The following is a 16816-nucleotide window of genomic DNA, read 5'->3' as shown; positions in this document are numbered from 1 at the left end:
CTGCACCACATCCCCCACCCTATCCCTGATTATGTGTTAATGTTAGGTGTTTTGCGTCTGTATTCTCAGGTATACTTGTCTGCTATTTTGTTTTGTAATTTTCAATATTTAAAAATTGACATTTTAATTATAATTCTTAATATTTATTTGGTTTTCTTGACATGGCTCTTTTCTTCAGGTATTCCTTTTAAATTTGTGTTTACTCTTTACTTACTTCATCATTTGCTACTTTCTCTTTAATTCTTTCTGTTTTTCTGATGTTTTTTTGGGGTTTTAAGACTTCTTTTTCACTCATTTGTTTCAGCGGAGCTTGTATTCCTTTTAGTCTTTATTTCTGAAGTGATATTTTATTTGTCATTTGTTCCTAAATTTCTGTAATTTATTTGAGGTTTTTCAATCCTATGTTGTTTTCATGCCTGGTATTATTTTTAAAATGTCTTTAGCTTACATGAAGATAGATGGTTTAGTTTTATGTGGTATTGTCTGTAGGGATATTATGAATGCTGCTCAGTCTTTATATTTTTATTTTATTTTATTTTTAGAGAGAGCGAGGGTGGGGGAGAGAGAAAATTTTTAATATTTATTTTTTAGTTTTCGGCGGACACATCTTTGTTTGTATATGGTGCTCAGGATCGAACCCAGGCCGCATGCATGCCAGGCGAGCGCGCTACTGCTTGAGTCACATCCCCAGCCCTCTTTATATTTTTAGATATCTTATATATCAGTCATCTTCCTGCTATTCATTTTAAGGTGAAACTAGTTATCCTGAACTTTCAGAAGGGAAGTTAGATGATGATGGCATACAAAAGTGAGGCATGCCCTGAAGTCTAAAGTGCTCATTTCACTGAGCATCCTTTTGTTTTTATGCAGCATTAAAAAAATGTGAAATCTTACATCCTAGTATCTTGACTCCAATTTGTCTTTCCTACTCTTCACCCACACCTCTGCCCCTCCTAATCCTAACTGTCCCCCTGCCCACTTTTATCCAGATTTCTTTTCATTGCCTGTGTCCTGCTCAATTTTCATTATGCTTTGAGCTGAAGGGATACATGGCCAGTCAGATCCAAGAGTGTATAAGGGCTAGATAGAGCTGGCCCTTAAATTTACCTCTATTGTTGTGTTTATCAGCTGTTAAATGAACAGACTCCTCTCAATTTCAGATGCACTTGGGAAATTAACCTATTGTGCTTACCTGTAGTTCTAAAAGAAAACCAAAGCAAAGAAACAAAACAAATACTCTTAGGTTTTTCTTATCTTCCATGTGTCCACTGCTTTCTTTTGTTTACTCCTGTGTACTGATAAGCAGCTTGACCTTGTGGCTGTCCTTCCTTTGTTCTACCTGTTGGCATTTTGGAGTTTGATGGGATACACTGTCACGGTTATCTTTAAAATTTTTTTTTAAATTTTATTATGTAGTTATTCTTTTTTTTAACAGTTGTATGGAGATAGTGCACTGTGCACTATTTTTAAGTATACTCTTTAGTGTATTGACAGTTATATAACCAAAACAACATCTGATTCCAGAACATTTTTATTCTGTATTTTTGTTATAGATTCTTTGTAGTTGCCACCACTGCCATCTTTCTAAAAATTGCTTCAAAAAATTTGATTTGAAGTCTCTCCACCTTCATCCTGTCTTATCCCCATTCTTCAGAAATAATCCTTGTTACCAGGTAGCCACTGAAACACTGCTAATTTTGTAATTGTGCTAATCATGAATCCAAACTGTTTCCTAGACTGTTAGTGTCAAGAAATCTGAACTTCTATTCTTTTGGTAATATGTCGGTTAGGAATTGGTGAGTTTTGTTGTTTTCAGAGGTATGAATTATGAAGTTTTAAGTCATGATCACTTAATTTTATGTAACTACAGTGGCTTCTCTAGTACTTTTGTTTCTTATGGGGCTCTCAGCAGTGAAATTTTATACATGTTAGGTGGAAGATAGGATCATGTTTTAGTCATAATTATTTGGTTCAGAAAAAATTAGGTTCTCCTTTCCAGTTATAGCTTATTTTGAAAAACACCAAATATTTTCTCATTCTGTTTTGTAGATGTGAATCCTATACCTTTATACTTATTTAAAAATAAGCTGTTATAATTTATCCTGCAGATATTAAGATTAAAATGATGTGAAGAGGCAGGGAGGTAAAGTAGCATGGTTGAACCACACATGGGGTTGCTGCACATGGAACTTAAGTTTGGTGATTTTAGTAGGTATGAAGGAGAGTCTTCTGTAAGTAATTGTTAGGATAGAAGTTGAAATATGGGTAGGAAAAAGTGTTTTTAAACATTCAAATACCTAAGTTTAGCATTTAATATTTATAACTGCCACTTAAGGAATGGTAAGTACATATTTTTGTTTTACAAAGAACATGAGGTATAGCATGGTTGTGCTAAGTTGCATCCAATCATTTACATTCTCCCATGGGGTTTTCCTGGGCACCAGTAATGTGCATCTTCTTTTATGTTTTGAGGTATTTCATGGAACTTTTTCATGGATATCCACAGATAATGGATATATTCATTTATGATATACTGTGATGTGTGCCTCTTTCCAGGCAAAAGGTGGAGGTTATGAAAGTGAAGATGCTTATCAAAATGCAGAACTAGTTTTTCTGGATATCCATAATATTCATGTCATGAGAGAATCATTACGAAAACTTAAAGAGATTGTGTACCCCAACATTGAGGAAACTCACTGGCTGTCTAACTTGGAATCTACTCACTGGCTAGAACATATTAAGGTGTGTGATGTGTTACTATTTCTCAAACAAGGACTTTCTCTAACCTTTTGTCTGTATTAGCTTTTATAATTGAAATCAGCATAAAAATCTTTCTGAACAGTGAGGAGTTGATAACTGCTTTGATACTTTTAAATTTGATGTTTGTTGAATGAATTACATTTCCTGCCTTGTGCTTTGGGTTTTGTTGTACTTCTTTATTTCCCTCTTTCTGATCCTATCTGAATTCTATTCATCCTTCTGATCCAGTTCATTTATCATTTCTTCCATGAAATCTTTGCAGATTATATCCATTTCCATTTCCTCTGAACTCCACATTTCCCTTTTCCTTTCCATTTAATTAGGTAATACTCTATTGCTTTTGTTAGGTCAAACAGTAGGTGACCTAGACTGAATAAATCATATTTCCTTTTTGTCCCCTGAGGAACTTGGATAGCAAGGAATAGGAGGTACCTAGTAAATACTTGTTGTATGATGTGAGGTTAAAATCATCCTGCTCAGAGGAATAAGGTATAGTAGTTGAATGAAGGATACTATTTGGACGTTAAATCCCCTGGAGAGTATCATGTGAATACTAATTTACCCAACATGCCAATTTAATGTTTGCAGCACCAAACTATTTTAGTTAACATAATTATATATATTTTCAGGTATGGTGTGAATCTCAGTAACATCAGGGCCTTTCATTACCAGATACAACATTCTCTCGAAAAGGTTGGCTGTAACAGAAACAAGTTTCCCTAAGGATTAAAGACATAACAGTCTGATTGGACTTTCTTCTCTGCCAGTCCTCACACAGGCAAGGCTTACCTACCATTCACTTTCTTCAGATCTCAAATATCACCTTCTCAGAGAGGCCTTTCCCAAATACTTCATGCAAAATAACAGATCTACTAGTACTCTCTATATTCCCTTGCAGAGATTTTTCAGTTATGGATATCTGTCTTTTCTGTGCCTGTCCGGACTCCCCCAAGTAGAATTTCAGTTTCTAATATTAAACACGTTCTTTGTTTTTTTCACTGCTTTATTTCCCACCTAGAGCAGTGCCTGCCACATAGTTAGGGACTCCATAATTGTTTATGAATAAATGAATGAGCTACTATTCTGGATAGTCCTTCCTGATCAGTCTTAACTAAGGATTTGGGTTAATGATTCTTATGTGTGCATATACATTTGAATTACAGGTGACTTATTTAAAACAGTGAATTAGAGCTATTGGAAAATGGGGCCATATACTTACATGTGTTTTTTAAATGGTCATAAATGACTCTGATTAGTCAGGACTGAGATTGCTTTAGAGTGCCCCATTTCCAGAATATGCCTAATAATTATGATGAAAGTGATCTCATGGCATTTACCAAGTTTAGTAAATCTGTTTTCTTTATTCTGATCTCTGTGATGCCAGATTTTTCTCTAATTATGATATTATACAGTCACTGCAGAGAATGCTGTATTATCCACTTTTAAGGATAGTTTTTGTGGCTTTCTTCGCTACATCTGATTGTTTGATTTTTCACCCAAGACTTTTCCAAGTAAATAACTTTATTTTGCAGAGAGTTTCTGCATATGTATCAAAGTAAGGGCCGAAATTAGATACCAGGTAAATTAACATTAATCTGATGAGAATTTTTATGCTTACTAAAGAAAAGTAGCTTACTCTAAAGTTTATAAGTGCTAATTTTGTGTTATGTGATATATAAATCTTCGTAGTCTAAGTAACAAATTCTATAGAATATTAGAAAAGATCCAGTTTTATTCCTGTTAGGTATGTGGTTAATAAGCATTGGTTTAAAAAGAAAGATAAGATTTTCTAGTTTTAAAATCAAATTTATGCATATTTTACCATGTACAAAAATTCTGTTTAGAATTTTCTTTTCTCCCCATGTTGATATGTGCAAGAAAATTACATTATTAGTAAAAATTTTTAGAAGTATTTTACTTTTTAAAAATTTCATGTAGAAAATATATTTTCCAGCTTATTCTTGCAGGGGCTCTTCGGATTGCTGACAAGGTAGAGTCAGGGAAGACATCTGTGGTGGTACACTGCAGTGATGGTTGGGATCGCACAGCTCAGCTAACTTCCCTAGCCATGCTTATGTTGGATGGATACTATCGCACAATACGAGGATTTGAAGTCCTTGTGGAAAAAGAGTGGCTAAGCTTTGGACATAGATTTCAACTAGTGAGTAATGAACCTTGACTCATGATGCATCTCATGTAAGGCCTGTTAAAATAATAGTCCCAGACAGATCATTTATCCAGTGGGGCAGACTCCTCATATGCTTTGTATTAGAACAGTATTAGGATATCTTAAGTGTGACTACAACATGGAGCCAGGGCTGTTAGTCAGATGTCTGGCCCAGTGAGTCTTCTCTGATTTCTATCTGGAAATATCAGATACTATTGAGTCATGTCCATGGGTGATTCCCCTCCAAAATTTGTGAATGGTAATAAAATTACAAAGCACTTCTAGCTTTTTCTAGACTTATCAAAAGACAATTGTTTTTCTTAAAGTACTTAGAAGTAAAGGAGAAAAAAAAATTAAAGTTGGGAATAAAACACAGCTTTTTTATTATATTTATGAGGTTCTAAAGCTATAATGATCATATATATGAAAATCACAGATACTTTTACGGAAATAACAAGATTTTGAGCCCTCTGTGTTATTCAAATTTTATTTTTAGGTTGCTAAATTTCAGAATTGGAAGTACCTTAGGGTCCATGCATTCCCAATTGGACTAAATAGCCCTATGAATCCAAAGTATGGTGCTATAAAAAAGCAAAGATCTGATTATCAAATGACATGGTTAACGTAGGCTAACAATTATTCTCAAAACCTTCTGATTTAGTTAATACCATCACTGATTTTATCAGGAAAGTCTTTAAGCTCAGTGTGGTAGATAACAGTTTTCTAAAAACTTAAGACAGTAATTATTACTATTGCAGTTTGGCACTATTGCCTTGATTGATTCCTGTTAAGGCACTTAAGTTTTATCCTTTATTGCTTTTGCACCATTAGTACAAATGCCAACATATTGGAGAAAGTAAATAAAAATACCTTTCTTATCGTGAAAAGTTTTGGCCTCAAGGCCCCCATAAATTTATAGGCAACACTTTTAGAATTAATCCCTGCTTTGGAATATGGAGCAGGGTTCTGTTTGAATCATCTGTATAAAAGGGCCTCAAAGGAGGAAAGAACTGAGAAACCATATAGATGAATGCAGGTGGATGGCAGGTACTGTTGAAAGGTTTGAAAAGATTTGTGCTAATGTAGTTCCTCCTGATGAGATATATACTCTTTATTTACTGGCCAAGGTATTTTTAATAGGGGTACTTTCTGAAACCAATGTACAAAGTAACTGTTCTTTATTAGAGGAAAGTAAATCTCCCAAATGAAAATCTAGCCTTGGAGGTCTGACTACTCATATTCCATTATCAATCTTTTAGGATCTAGGTTTCATTTATTAAACAAGGTGGTAATCCCTATCATGGCATTTCATGTCAGAAAAAAATCTGGAAGTTCATATCAAAATGTTAATAAAAATATCTGCTTGGTTGGAATTAAGGTGATTTCTATTTCCTTTGCAGTGTGTTCTTTAAAAAATGTTTCTGAAGTTTAAAATATTGACCAAATATTACTTTTGTTGGAAAATAATTTCCAGTAAAAATTCCTACATTTAACATTTCACTTTCTTTGCTTCAGAGAGTTGGCCATGGAGATAAGAACCATGCAGATGCAGAAAGATCACCTGTTTTCCTTCAGTTTATTGACTGTGTGTGGCAAATGACAAGACAGGTAGCTTCTCTGGGGTATCCATTCTTACATATCTCCTTTAAGCTCAGAGTCAGAGTTGGGAAATTTAGTCATCATTATCTTACAGTTCACATGAAAGAGAAATTCTTATAACCTTTCCAAGTGATAACGCTGTTATTTATTGACACATAAATGTCTCTGTTTGGGAGTAATATTAAACACTTTACAATTTTGATTCTATTGGCTATTCAGAGAGTGGCATTAATAATTTGAGAAGTTTCCTCCTTTGCTATGAACAAAAGTGTTAAAAATAGTAGTGTGCTCACACAGAGGCTTTTCTATACATTACTAAGGAAGGTGAATAAATATGCTAGGTAGCCCAAGCAAAATAAAATCCTATTTTAGTAATTTTAACAATTTTAAGGAAAAAAATATGTTCAGATAGAAATTATTACAAGGTAGGTGACAGATATACCTCCTTTAAGTATGAAGAGTATAGTTACATAAATATTTTAAACCTTCTGAAAGCTTTGTAAAAAATATTTAATTGAAATATTAATGTACATACACTTAATGTTTTCGGAAACATATGAGAATAGTCTGAAAAAGGGTCAGTGCCGTAAAAATATGATTTAATTGTAACTCATAAAAGTCATTCCCAAACCCAAAAGTTGAATGCAGCTCATCAGTATGCTATTTATCTGGCAATTTGTTAGGCCTCAAACTTTGTTTTAGTTAAGACTGCTACGTGAATATAAAGTAGGGCACCCATTGGCCCTGCTTTGGAATAAACATTTTAGCTTCAATAAAATATTAAAATAGATGACTTGTCAATTGTATATTTAATAGTTTTTTTTAAATAGTTTTTATATTTTATAGTTTTTTTTTTTCTTAGCATTTCAGCTTGGGTGGATTATTTTGAAACCTTCTATGATAAATGAAGCATTGTCATAGATGTCAAAATTACGTGAGGGTAGGATTTTAACACAGAAAATGTGTGCAACAATTCAGTTTTGTTTCCTAAGTTATGAGCTTTGTGTCTTGAAGGTGGCTGTTTTCTTCCTAAACAATCATTAAAAGTTTATAAATAATTGAATACTACTGCAGACTTAAATAGCATATTTGTTAAAGTAGGACAATTATGTTGTAATTAGGCCACATTCTATACCTTTCCTGCCTATTACCCCTCCTGGTTGGGATCAGAAAGCTCTTGTTGGAAGTTCCTTTATGTTTTACGCATGTTTAAAAAAAAATGGGGAAATTATTGCCCAGCTATTTTAGTTTCCTTGTGATGAAATGCCCACTGAATAAGCTATCTTCTAATAACTTAGCTAATACTTTTGTCAAAAGATTGAAAAACTAATCACAGGCTTAGCTTCATGGGCTTATTTAGTGAGCCAGGATGTATTCATTTTTGCCTAGTAAATAAGGCCATTAAATTTTTTTAATAAACACAGATGGGATTTATTAAGGGAAAAAATGGGATATACTTATAGTCAGCTAGTTTTTTGTTAATGGCATATGCTTGATCTTCTGGTTCTTTCGTTTCCCAGCCACAAAAATTACTCAGGGACTAGGAATTGTCCTTAGTTGTAGAAATCTGCCATGTTAACTTACCATTTTACATTCTGTAATCATTCATTTGATTAATTTCCTAAAATTAGAATATCCATTGACAGGGGCTGGAGTTGTAGCTCAGTGGTAGAGTGCTTGCCTAGCATGCATGAGGCACTGGGTTTGATCCGAGAGAAAGATGCTACCTAAGTACAGGGTATGAGGGGCCTTGATTCACCAGGATGTTCTTTGAAAAAAGATAAGTATTGTTGCCTTATAAATTATGTACATATATGTGAAGGATAGTTTTGTCTAGTATTGATTTTTCTGGACAAAATATTGATAGTTTAATTCCTGAAAACAAAATTACGTTTTTGAAAATTTATAGAAAAACCTTATTATGGGAAGGGAAATTGCCCAAGTCAAAATTCAGCTTCCAGTAAGCATAGGGTTGAGAGAGTATACAGAAAAGCACACCATTCTAACTTTTGCATAAGAAAAAGAAGTCTCCAGAGAAATTACCTGAGAAAAGTGACAAAGGATTTTCGAATAGAAAAGCAAGCTAATAATGGCATAACGGCTTAGATATATAGTTTTAAATGTCGTTAGACTTAATTTTTAAAAAGTACTACAAAGAATCTACTCATGAGGATGAATATGCCTAAAAAGTCTTAATCTTATGCATATGTGATGTTCAATTTACAGTTTCCTACTGCATTTGAATTCAATGAATATTTTCTCATTACCATTTTGGACCACCTATACAGCTGCTTGTTTGGAACATTCCTTTGTAACAGTGAACAGCAGAGAGGAAAAGAGGTAAAATATGAGCTGTGGCCCACCCCTTCCTTGCATTATCCCTACAAAAATGATTGATAGCAACCAAGCAGGGTTTTTTCTTTTTTTTTTTTTAATATTACCTTTTGGTCATATTTTATCTTGTAAGCAATAATGTAATTACTTTCTCCCACATATGTGGCACTGGTCTATTTTGAAATACCCATCACAAGGCTGATGGTGCTAGCTATCAGCTGAGGGTGGAAAGTAGTGTCTGCTAAAGAGAACTGAAGTATATGGGACTCTGAGGAGCATGAGTGTTCCCATTATTCCACATAGGATGGAAATCTTTCAAAGCAGGTGTAGAAAAATATAAATCAGCAGAAAGCACACCTTTGAATGGGTAGCTCAAATCCCAAAATATATTCTGTGTATAAATTACATTTTAAAATTACTATAAAGTAACACTGTAGTAACTATGATGAAGATTTTAAATACTATTAAGATAACGCTGTATAAATTTTTTCCCCAGTATTCCTCTTACCCAGAGAGATCACTGTTAAGTAGTAAATTGGATGTTTTCTTGTTTTTCAGAATACATCTTTTTGTGTGAACATTTTAACCATCTTGATCAGTGCCCCTCTCTACATAAACTTTTTTTTCTTATATTGTTGATGGACCCTTTATTTTTTTAATATGTGGTTCTGAGAATCGAACCCAGTGCCTTACGCATGTAAGGCAAGCGCTCTACCACTGAGCCACGACCCCAGCCCTACATAAACTTTCATTCGAAAAAAATTTATAGAGTAGCTTCTTATTCTTTAGAAAGTATACCAGGGAAGATAGCTTTTAAAGCCCAGTTACTTGGTTGAGATCTTTGGATCTGTCACTTATGAATAACCTTGGGCAACTTAATCTCTGCTTTTGTAAAATAGGGTTGTGTACTTATACCACAAAGAATGATATGAATTTAAGTGTGTCTTTGTTAAAGGACCATTTGCATACCATAGAATCCCACTTAAAAAAAAAAAAAGCATATAGCAATGGTTGTATAATACCATCATTTATTTCAGGATGTTTTCATCATCCCAAGTTAAGTCACATACCTGGTAGTAGTCAATCCCCTTTCTCCCACTTCTGGCAAATACTAACCTATTTTCTCCCTCTGATTTCTCTCTTCTGGACTTCTTTTTGATGCTGGGGTTAAGTTTTTTATTTTTTGAGGCAGGGTCTTGCATGTGTGACCCTCCTGCCTCAGCTTCTTCAGTCACTGGGTTTATAGGCAATGTGCTTCCATACCTGGCTGTACATTTTTTTTTTTTTTTAAATGGAATCACTATGTGATCTTCTCAGTGTTAAATGTTTCAGAGTGTAATTTCTTCTTATTACCATATTTCATTGTGCATACTATATATACTCATGAGTTGATAGGATTTTGGGGTTGTTGGCTATTATGAATACTATTGCTTTGAACATGTGGGACAAAGTTTTTGTATGGACAAGTGCAATTCTTTGAGGAACTGCAGACTGTTTTCCAGAACACATAGTATAATAGACCCACTTACATTAAAATCAAAGTGTTTAAGTCCACCCCCCTCCTTTTGCAGTCATTAAAAAGGTTTTCCAAACCAAATACGTGGGGGCATTGGAAATGGCAGTGAAGGATGTCACCGAGTAAATCTCCATTGAGAAAAAAGGTTTTTTAATGACTACAAAATATATCTTTACAAATTTCATCCAAAGCATAAATAGCTTATGTGAATGTTTACCTATTTTTCCTGATAGAATCTTCCTAAGAGGACTGTGTCACTGTGGTCTTACATAAATAGCCAGCTGGAAGACTTCACTAATCCTCTCTATGGGAGTTATTGCAATCATGTCCTTTATCCAGTAGCCAGCATGCGCCACCTAGAGCTCTGGGTGGGATATTACATAAGATGGAATCCACGGATGAAACCACAGGTATGATAAAAATGATGGGAGTTTTCATCTGAACAATGTAATTCTATTAGATGTGTCCCCTTTAATTATATATTTCTAGTTGAAATATTATCTGTGCATACTTATAACTTTCAACTATATCCATTGATAGTTATAAATGTGTATTGGAAAGAGTCCCACACTGGATAGTCAGTATACCTGTTTCTCATTTTGACTTTGGACAAATCAGTTCTCTTTGCCTAAGAAAATTCTGTTTCATAGTGAATATATTATTGAATGTTTACTATTAGGACTGAAAACCTACAATTAAATGATAGGAATCTTTTGACTACTAGGTTCTAATTGTCATAATTATGTATTATAATTGTTATATTTGTAGATGTACCGGTTCTAGGAGCATCTCCACAGCAGGTATTGTCTGGAAATACTTGAGGTCATTGGAAATGGCAGTAAAAGATTTAGTAATCACAGTAGTGTCCCTGAATTTAATCTCCACTGATGGATAGAAAAGGTGGGACTGGTTTGGACTGGTTCCAGTTGCTAAAAACAACAACAACAAAAAACAGTGTTAACACTGATGTGACCCTGGGTTTGACTAGGATTGCCTAGTTGAATAATTTTATGTTTTGCTCTTGTAGGAACCTATTCACAATAGATACAAAGAACTTCTTGCTAAACGAGCAGAGCTTCAGAAAAAAGTAGAGGAACTACAGAGAGAAATTTCCAACCGATCAACCTCATCCTCAGAGAGAGCCAGCTCTCCTGCACAATGTGTCACTCCTGTCCAGACTGTTGTGTGAAAGGATTGTGACTAAGGACATCATTGATATGAACTCTTCATTACAGTGGCAGCTTTATGAGTAGAAAGTCTCCCTATTTTGAACCCATCTCTGAGAGAAAAGTTCAGATGCTTTATTTATTTTAAGTCTCTCTAAGATGAGTTTAGAACTATAGCAATGTGGGTGGCTTAAGAGAAACAATTCCACATGTAATTACATGATTATGACACTAAACCTGTTCAGACATCTGGTAAAAGTACAAACTACTTTAGAAATACACCTCTTGATTGGAGAAAGCTCACTGCACAGAGGAACAAGTTTTCAAACCAAATCAACACTGAAGTTCTGTGGCATCATCTATATTAGGCCTTTATGTATGACAGATCAAAATCATTTAATACCTTTTTCTCCATCATGGGCTTTTCTTCATGTAGTAATTGATTTACATTGATCACTGTTCAACCTCCATTCTTAATATAGTGAAAGGCAAAGCATAGTGTGGCAGTAGTTAAAAATTGCTGCTGACATTATTTACATACTTAATTAGGGCATTCTACTGTTCCAGAATGATGCCTTAGAGATATGCTTAGGGGACCATAAGGAGACAAAGTGGTAGCCATTTTGGAGTTCAAAGATTTCTAAGACATTCAGATTAATTTCCATTTTTTTTCCAATTTTTTAAAAAAATTTTACCCCTTTCTGTTTTGCTTAATGCTAATTGGCAAGTTTTAAAATTTTTAAAAGACTTTTTTGGAAGACTGTATAAATAGCATATGGTGAGAAGTATAATGCTTAAATTTTACATGAAATACTTCACTACTTTATTCCACCAAATTAAGCCTACCAAAGAACACACCGCATTTAAAAATGAATTACAATCTCAATACCAGTAAAAGAAATCTTGCTTCACTGCTTGCCTGAGACTTTGGTGCTGGTATGGACATTTCACTGTCTGATGTCTATTTTACTCTATATGAGAGCCATATGTAATGTACTGTAACTAAGAAGCTTCTTGTCCCTTGGTCTTTTAATTAAAAGAAATTTCAGCTAATTTTAAAACTTTGTTTTTGTCTAAAGTTATATTAAGGGTGTGTGTGTGTGCACACATGTGCGTGTGCGCACACGCAGAACTATTTCTTGGAATTTTTTTTTCTGAGGAGTGCCTGGTGCAGGTGGAAATATTCAATTTTTTGACTCCTTGACTCCCAAATGAAACAAAAACTATTTTTCTGCTCATAAATTCACAGGTCTGAGTCTTATCCTTATTGTTGGTCTTAGAGTTGAAGAAATAGGGGGCTGGGATTGTGGCTCAGCAGTAGAGTGCTCGCCTGGCAGGATCCTCAGCACCACACAAAAATAAACAAAAATGAAAAAATAGTTATCAGTACATTCAATATTACCAAAATCGGGATCCACTGATTTTATCATATGAAATTTGTTACAAGAAAAATTTAACAGGTGTTTAAATGGCCAGTCAGTATTAAAGCTAATATGTCTAATAATAGAATATTATAGTAATAAAGCTAAATTTGGTATTCCAAATTTGATAAATCTATTCTCTTACTTCCCTCACTTAAGCTTTTTCATCTTGGTCTGATAAAACATAAAAGAAAGCTGAAGAGATTAAGAATTTAAAGCTTCTAGTCTTAATGTACTCATACCCACTAAAAAACCAAGAGAAATCTAAGTATAAAAAATTCTGTTTGCTAGGCATGGGGGTGCACACTTGTAATCCCAACAGCCTGGGAGACTAGGCACGTAGATCCAGAGTTCAAAGCAGCCTCAGCAAAAGCAAGGCACTAAGCAACTCAGTGAGACCCTGTTTCATTTAAATAAAATACAAAATAGGGCTGGGGATGTGGCTCAGTGTGAGTGCCTCTGAGTTCAATCTCTAGTATCCAAAAAATAAAGTCTTGTGTTCAAAACATTTCGGTGGTTTCCCTCACCCTCTGCAGCAATCTCCAACCTGGAGTTTATGTGCCTGAGAAGAAGACAAAGAAGAGAGCTAAAAATACATACTTGTCTATACAAAAAAAAAACTAATATTTCATGGGCATTTGTATGTTTTATGACTTTATATGTCTATGAATGAATATTAGTTGTACGGGTATGCGTTTTCCTTTATGATCAGGAATGCAAAATTTAGACACCAGTATGATCAAGTTGAAGCTCTTGCCTCCTTAGACTCTGCCTACCCCTCTGTTCTCATCTGCATTCCTTTTATATACCAATATTACTCTACTTATTCACAATTCTCCCATGTAAACCTCATATTCCTACCTGCCGCTTTTGTTTTTCTTCTATCTTACTGACCTAGACCAACTGTTATCTCTTGTGACTCAGTCCTGTTCTCTAGAAGTTAGGTATTATCTTTTCCTCCAGCAAGTTACTTCCATTCATCACACCTTCTCTGTCATGATCTGCCATGGCACTATGTACCTGCCTGTTAACTACTGCATTCACCACACTGTATTCAGAAAAACAACTTGGATGTCTGCCACCAGCCTGTAAAGACATTTTGATTACTCAGTTTGGTGTCCTTGTTGGCACTGTAGACACAGAAGATAGTTAATATGCATTGTAATAAAGCGCTAGTACACCATCAGTGGATGGATGTGTTCCCCTACTGTAAACTCTCAGGTAAGAAAACTGGACTAGTATTTAAGTTCTCACCTGAGAATATCAAAAACTGGAGAGGATACAGTTTGAATCCCAACCAAAGGATGGGGTGGGATTTAGCAGTATTTAATCACTCTTCTCCTAATTAGGATTTGTATTTACTACTATTCAAATGATGGCCATACAATTTAATAACCTGAAATTCAAACAAAGAGATAACAAAAGTTTAATAGCTGAAATGATGGCTGAGACACAAATATTTACCATGTTACCAGAGCAATTTCTCACCTTCTATGGACTCACTGTTGTCAATTCAATGACTGCAAACCTGCTCATCAGAAAATCACACGTATAAGCAAATGATTACATACACACTCAGGAGGTTCACAAAATAGGTATTTAGGACACTAAATTAAGAACCCTAGCTGTAGAAAAATTAATTCAATAAGAGGCTTGACAAGGTCAAAGTTCAGGTACTAGAATAAATCATGCTGTCTAGGTATAATCCTTAACCTCCATCTCAATCCAAGGAGAGGCATATGAAAAGAATTCCCTTAATATGTGGCTAACATGTCAATTAGCCCTTTTAGAGTATCTCATATACCATGAGGCAATTCAATCTTGTTGGGCTTAGTTTCTTCTGAAAGCATTGAAATGGTAAACATTTAAGTACTGAATATTAATATACTTATAATCAACATACTAATGTCCTATTTTGAAATGCATTTTTGAGAGTTTACAATAAATAAAGCCTTAGTTAATAGGCTGTTAAGGAAAGTTTCAGTGTTTCCTTAAAAAAGTTTATTGACATGAATGGCAAATTTATAAAAAGGTAACATGTCTTGATCTTTTCAAAATTATGACAACATCATTAAAATGAAAATTTTGTGTGTACAGTTATTTTGCTCATACTGTACAGAAAAAGGAAAGCAAATATTCACGGGGTTCTCTGGGTTTCAAGATTTAAAAATATCACAATGCCTTGACTGAATAACATGATTACAAATGGGTATATATAAAAACTGCAGATGTGTGTGCTTCACAACATCTCCCTTCTCTCTCATTCTCACTTTCTTCAAAAATCTCATTTATTAACAATTTGTTTCACTTTAAAAAATGCTTTCATAAATCTTACAGGTAGTTAGCTTAAAATGATTGCTTGGATCTTTAAATAAAACTAACAGTGGATTAAAAAGCAATACAAGTGCATTCAATACTGATCAATGTTTGAAATACCAAAAAAGAAAAAAAAAAAAAAAAAACAATAACCCAAATCCTCTTAAATATATAAATATGAAAACCTCCATCAATAGTTGAAACAAAGTGTATTTAATGGTTTTAAGGGAAAAGGGAAGTGGGCACTTTATGCCAGAAGATTTAAAAAAGACTTTTCTAGCAAACCCTGCTATGGAAAAGCCTCATATTTTGAAAATTTAAACCTAATTTGAATGAAGAACTATTTAAAAAAAAAATCACACCCACAAGTTAAAAAAAAAAAAAAAAGCCACCCGGTAATTTGTGAAGGTGCAATATGTCAGTGTAGCAAATTCATTTCAAAGAAACAGGGGCTTCTTAGGCCTTAAAACTCCCTTGGTTTCCATTAAAATGGTTTCACAGTTGTTCTGCGTAACACAGGACTGGGTAATGAAGCTTGGGCCCCCTAACACATGCTATTAATTAATTCTAACATAAGTGAGTATGAAACCTGGAAAGTGAATTGTCAACATCTGATTGATGAGGTACAGATTATCTGAATAAAATTTATGACCTGGCACGAGGAATCAGTAATCCCAACTCAAGTTACTGCTTTGTAATGAATTCTGTATGGTTTGCATGTCCTTCAATAACTGAAGATTTTTCCTGCTTTTTTCTCCAGGTCTCTGTTTGGCAAAATCCTTCTTACTTGTGGTCCCTGTGACTCCAGAACGGCTGCTGACATTTCCTTCTTCATCGAGAGTCTTTTTGTTAGCTCTTAATTCTTTCTTTTGCTTCTCTATCTTCTGTTTGTCTAGCTAAACCAAATAAGCAAGGTAGGGAAAAGAAGAATTTAAGGAAAACATTTTCTTCTGATGAGTACTTTTAAAATAACTCTCACATTAACAAAAACTCAAAAAATACATTCTAGGTATGTATTTTTAACAGCTTGAAGCCTATGGCACTCGTCATTTAATACTCAGTACTTAAAATATTTAACAGTATTAAAAATGAACAAAAGTACACACATCAATTCCAGTTCTTTATCATAAATTTAAGGCAGCACTACCCAAATCCAGAATAGGTGGGTTAGAAGGAAAGCTGAGGAAAGGACTGAGGAGGCAAAAAATGAGAGACTGGGAAAGGAAAAATGAGAAAGACTTTGGCAGATGGGGGAGAAGGGCATTGTAGAAACTAGTGTGAGAGGCCAAGAGGCAATCTGCAGATAGATGAAGAAATGTGGTAACTTAGTAATATGAAAAGGATTTTTAATTCATTATTTTTCAAATACTTTAAAATAAAGGAGCTTTATTTTTACTCTAGCAAAACTACTGTTTGCATGTTGGTTTTTCATTAGAATAAAGCCAAGTCTACTGTACAAGAAACATATTAGAACAATACTCTGAAGTAATTGTATGCTTCTATTTTTTTTTTTTTTTTAACATGAACTTTGGAAATA

General features: G+C 34.2%; 2 protein-coding genes across 11 annotated transcripts in view; one reads left to right on the top strand and one right to left on the bottom strand.

Annotated features, from left to right (window-relative positions):
• The window catches only part of Mtmr2 (myotubularin related protein 2), a 76028-nt gene extending 62557 nt beyond the window's left edge, over positions 1-13471 (top strand). For all 9 annotated transcript variants that reach the window (XM_046462359.2, XM_046462361.2, XM_046462364.2 and 6 more), the window contains 6 exons: positions 2557-2742; positions 4715-4921; positions 6443-6535; positions 8753-8866; positions 10610-10786; positions 11404-13471. In XM_046462359.2, coding sequence (XP_046318315.1) covers positions 2557-2742; positions 4715-4921; positions 6443-6535; positions 8753-8866; positions 10610-10786; positions 11404-11565 — 939 coding nt within the window. In that variant the 3' untranslated portion in view covers positions 11566-13471. The remainder of the gene's footprint in view (positions 1-2556; positions 2743-4714; positions 4922-6442; positions 6536-8752; positions 8867-10609; positions 10787-11403) is intronic.
• Positions 13472-14365: 894 nt separating this feature from the next.
• The window catches only part of Cep57 (centrosomal protein 57), a 46968-nt gene continuing 44517 nt past the window's right edge, over positions 14366-16816 (bottom strand). Inside the window, exon 11 of one of the 2 annotated variants that reach the window (XM_046462365.1) lies at positions 14366-16175. In XM_046462365.1, coding sequence (XP_046318321.1) covers positions 15945-16175 — 231 coding nt within the window. In that variant the 3' untranslated portion in view covers positions 14366-15944. The remainder of the gene's footprint in view (positions 16176-16816) is intronic. The other variant, XM_046462366.2, reaches the window with a different exon arrangement.

Source organism: Marmota monax, unplaced genomic scaffold, assembly GCF_021218885.2.
Source record: "Marmota monax isolate L192 unplaced genomic scaffold, Marmota_monax_Labrador192_F-V1.1 WCK01_AAM20220418_F8-fsc00104, whole genome shotgun sequence".
Lineage (NCBI taxonomy): Eukaryota > Metazoa > Chordata > Mammalia > Rodentia > Sciuridae > Marmota > Marmota monax.
Note: the sequence above shows the minus strand (reverse complement) of the source record. Positions and strands in the feature narration are given on the sequence as shown.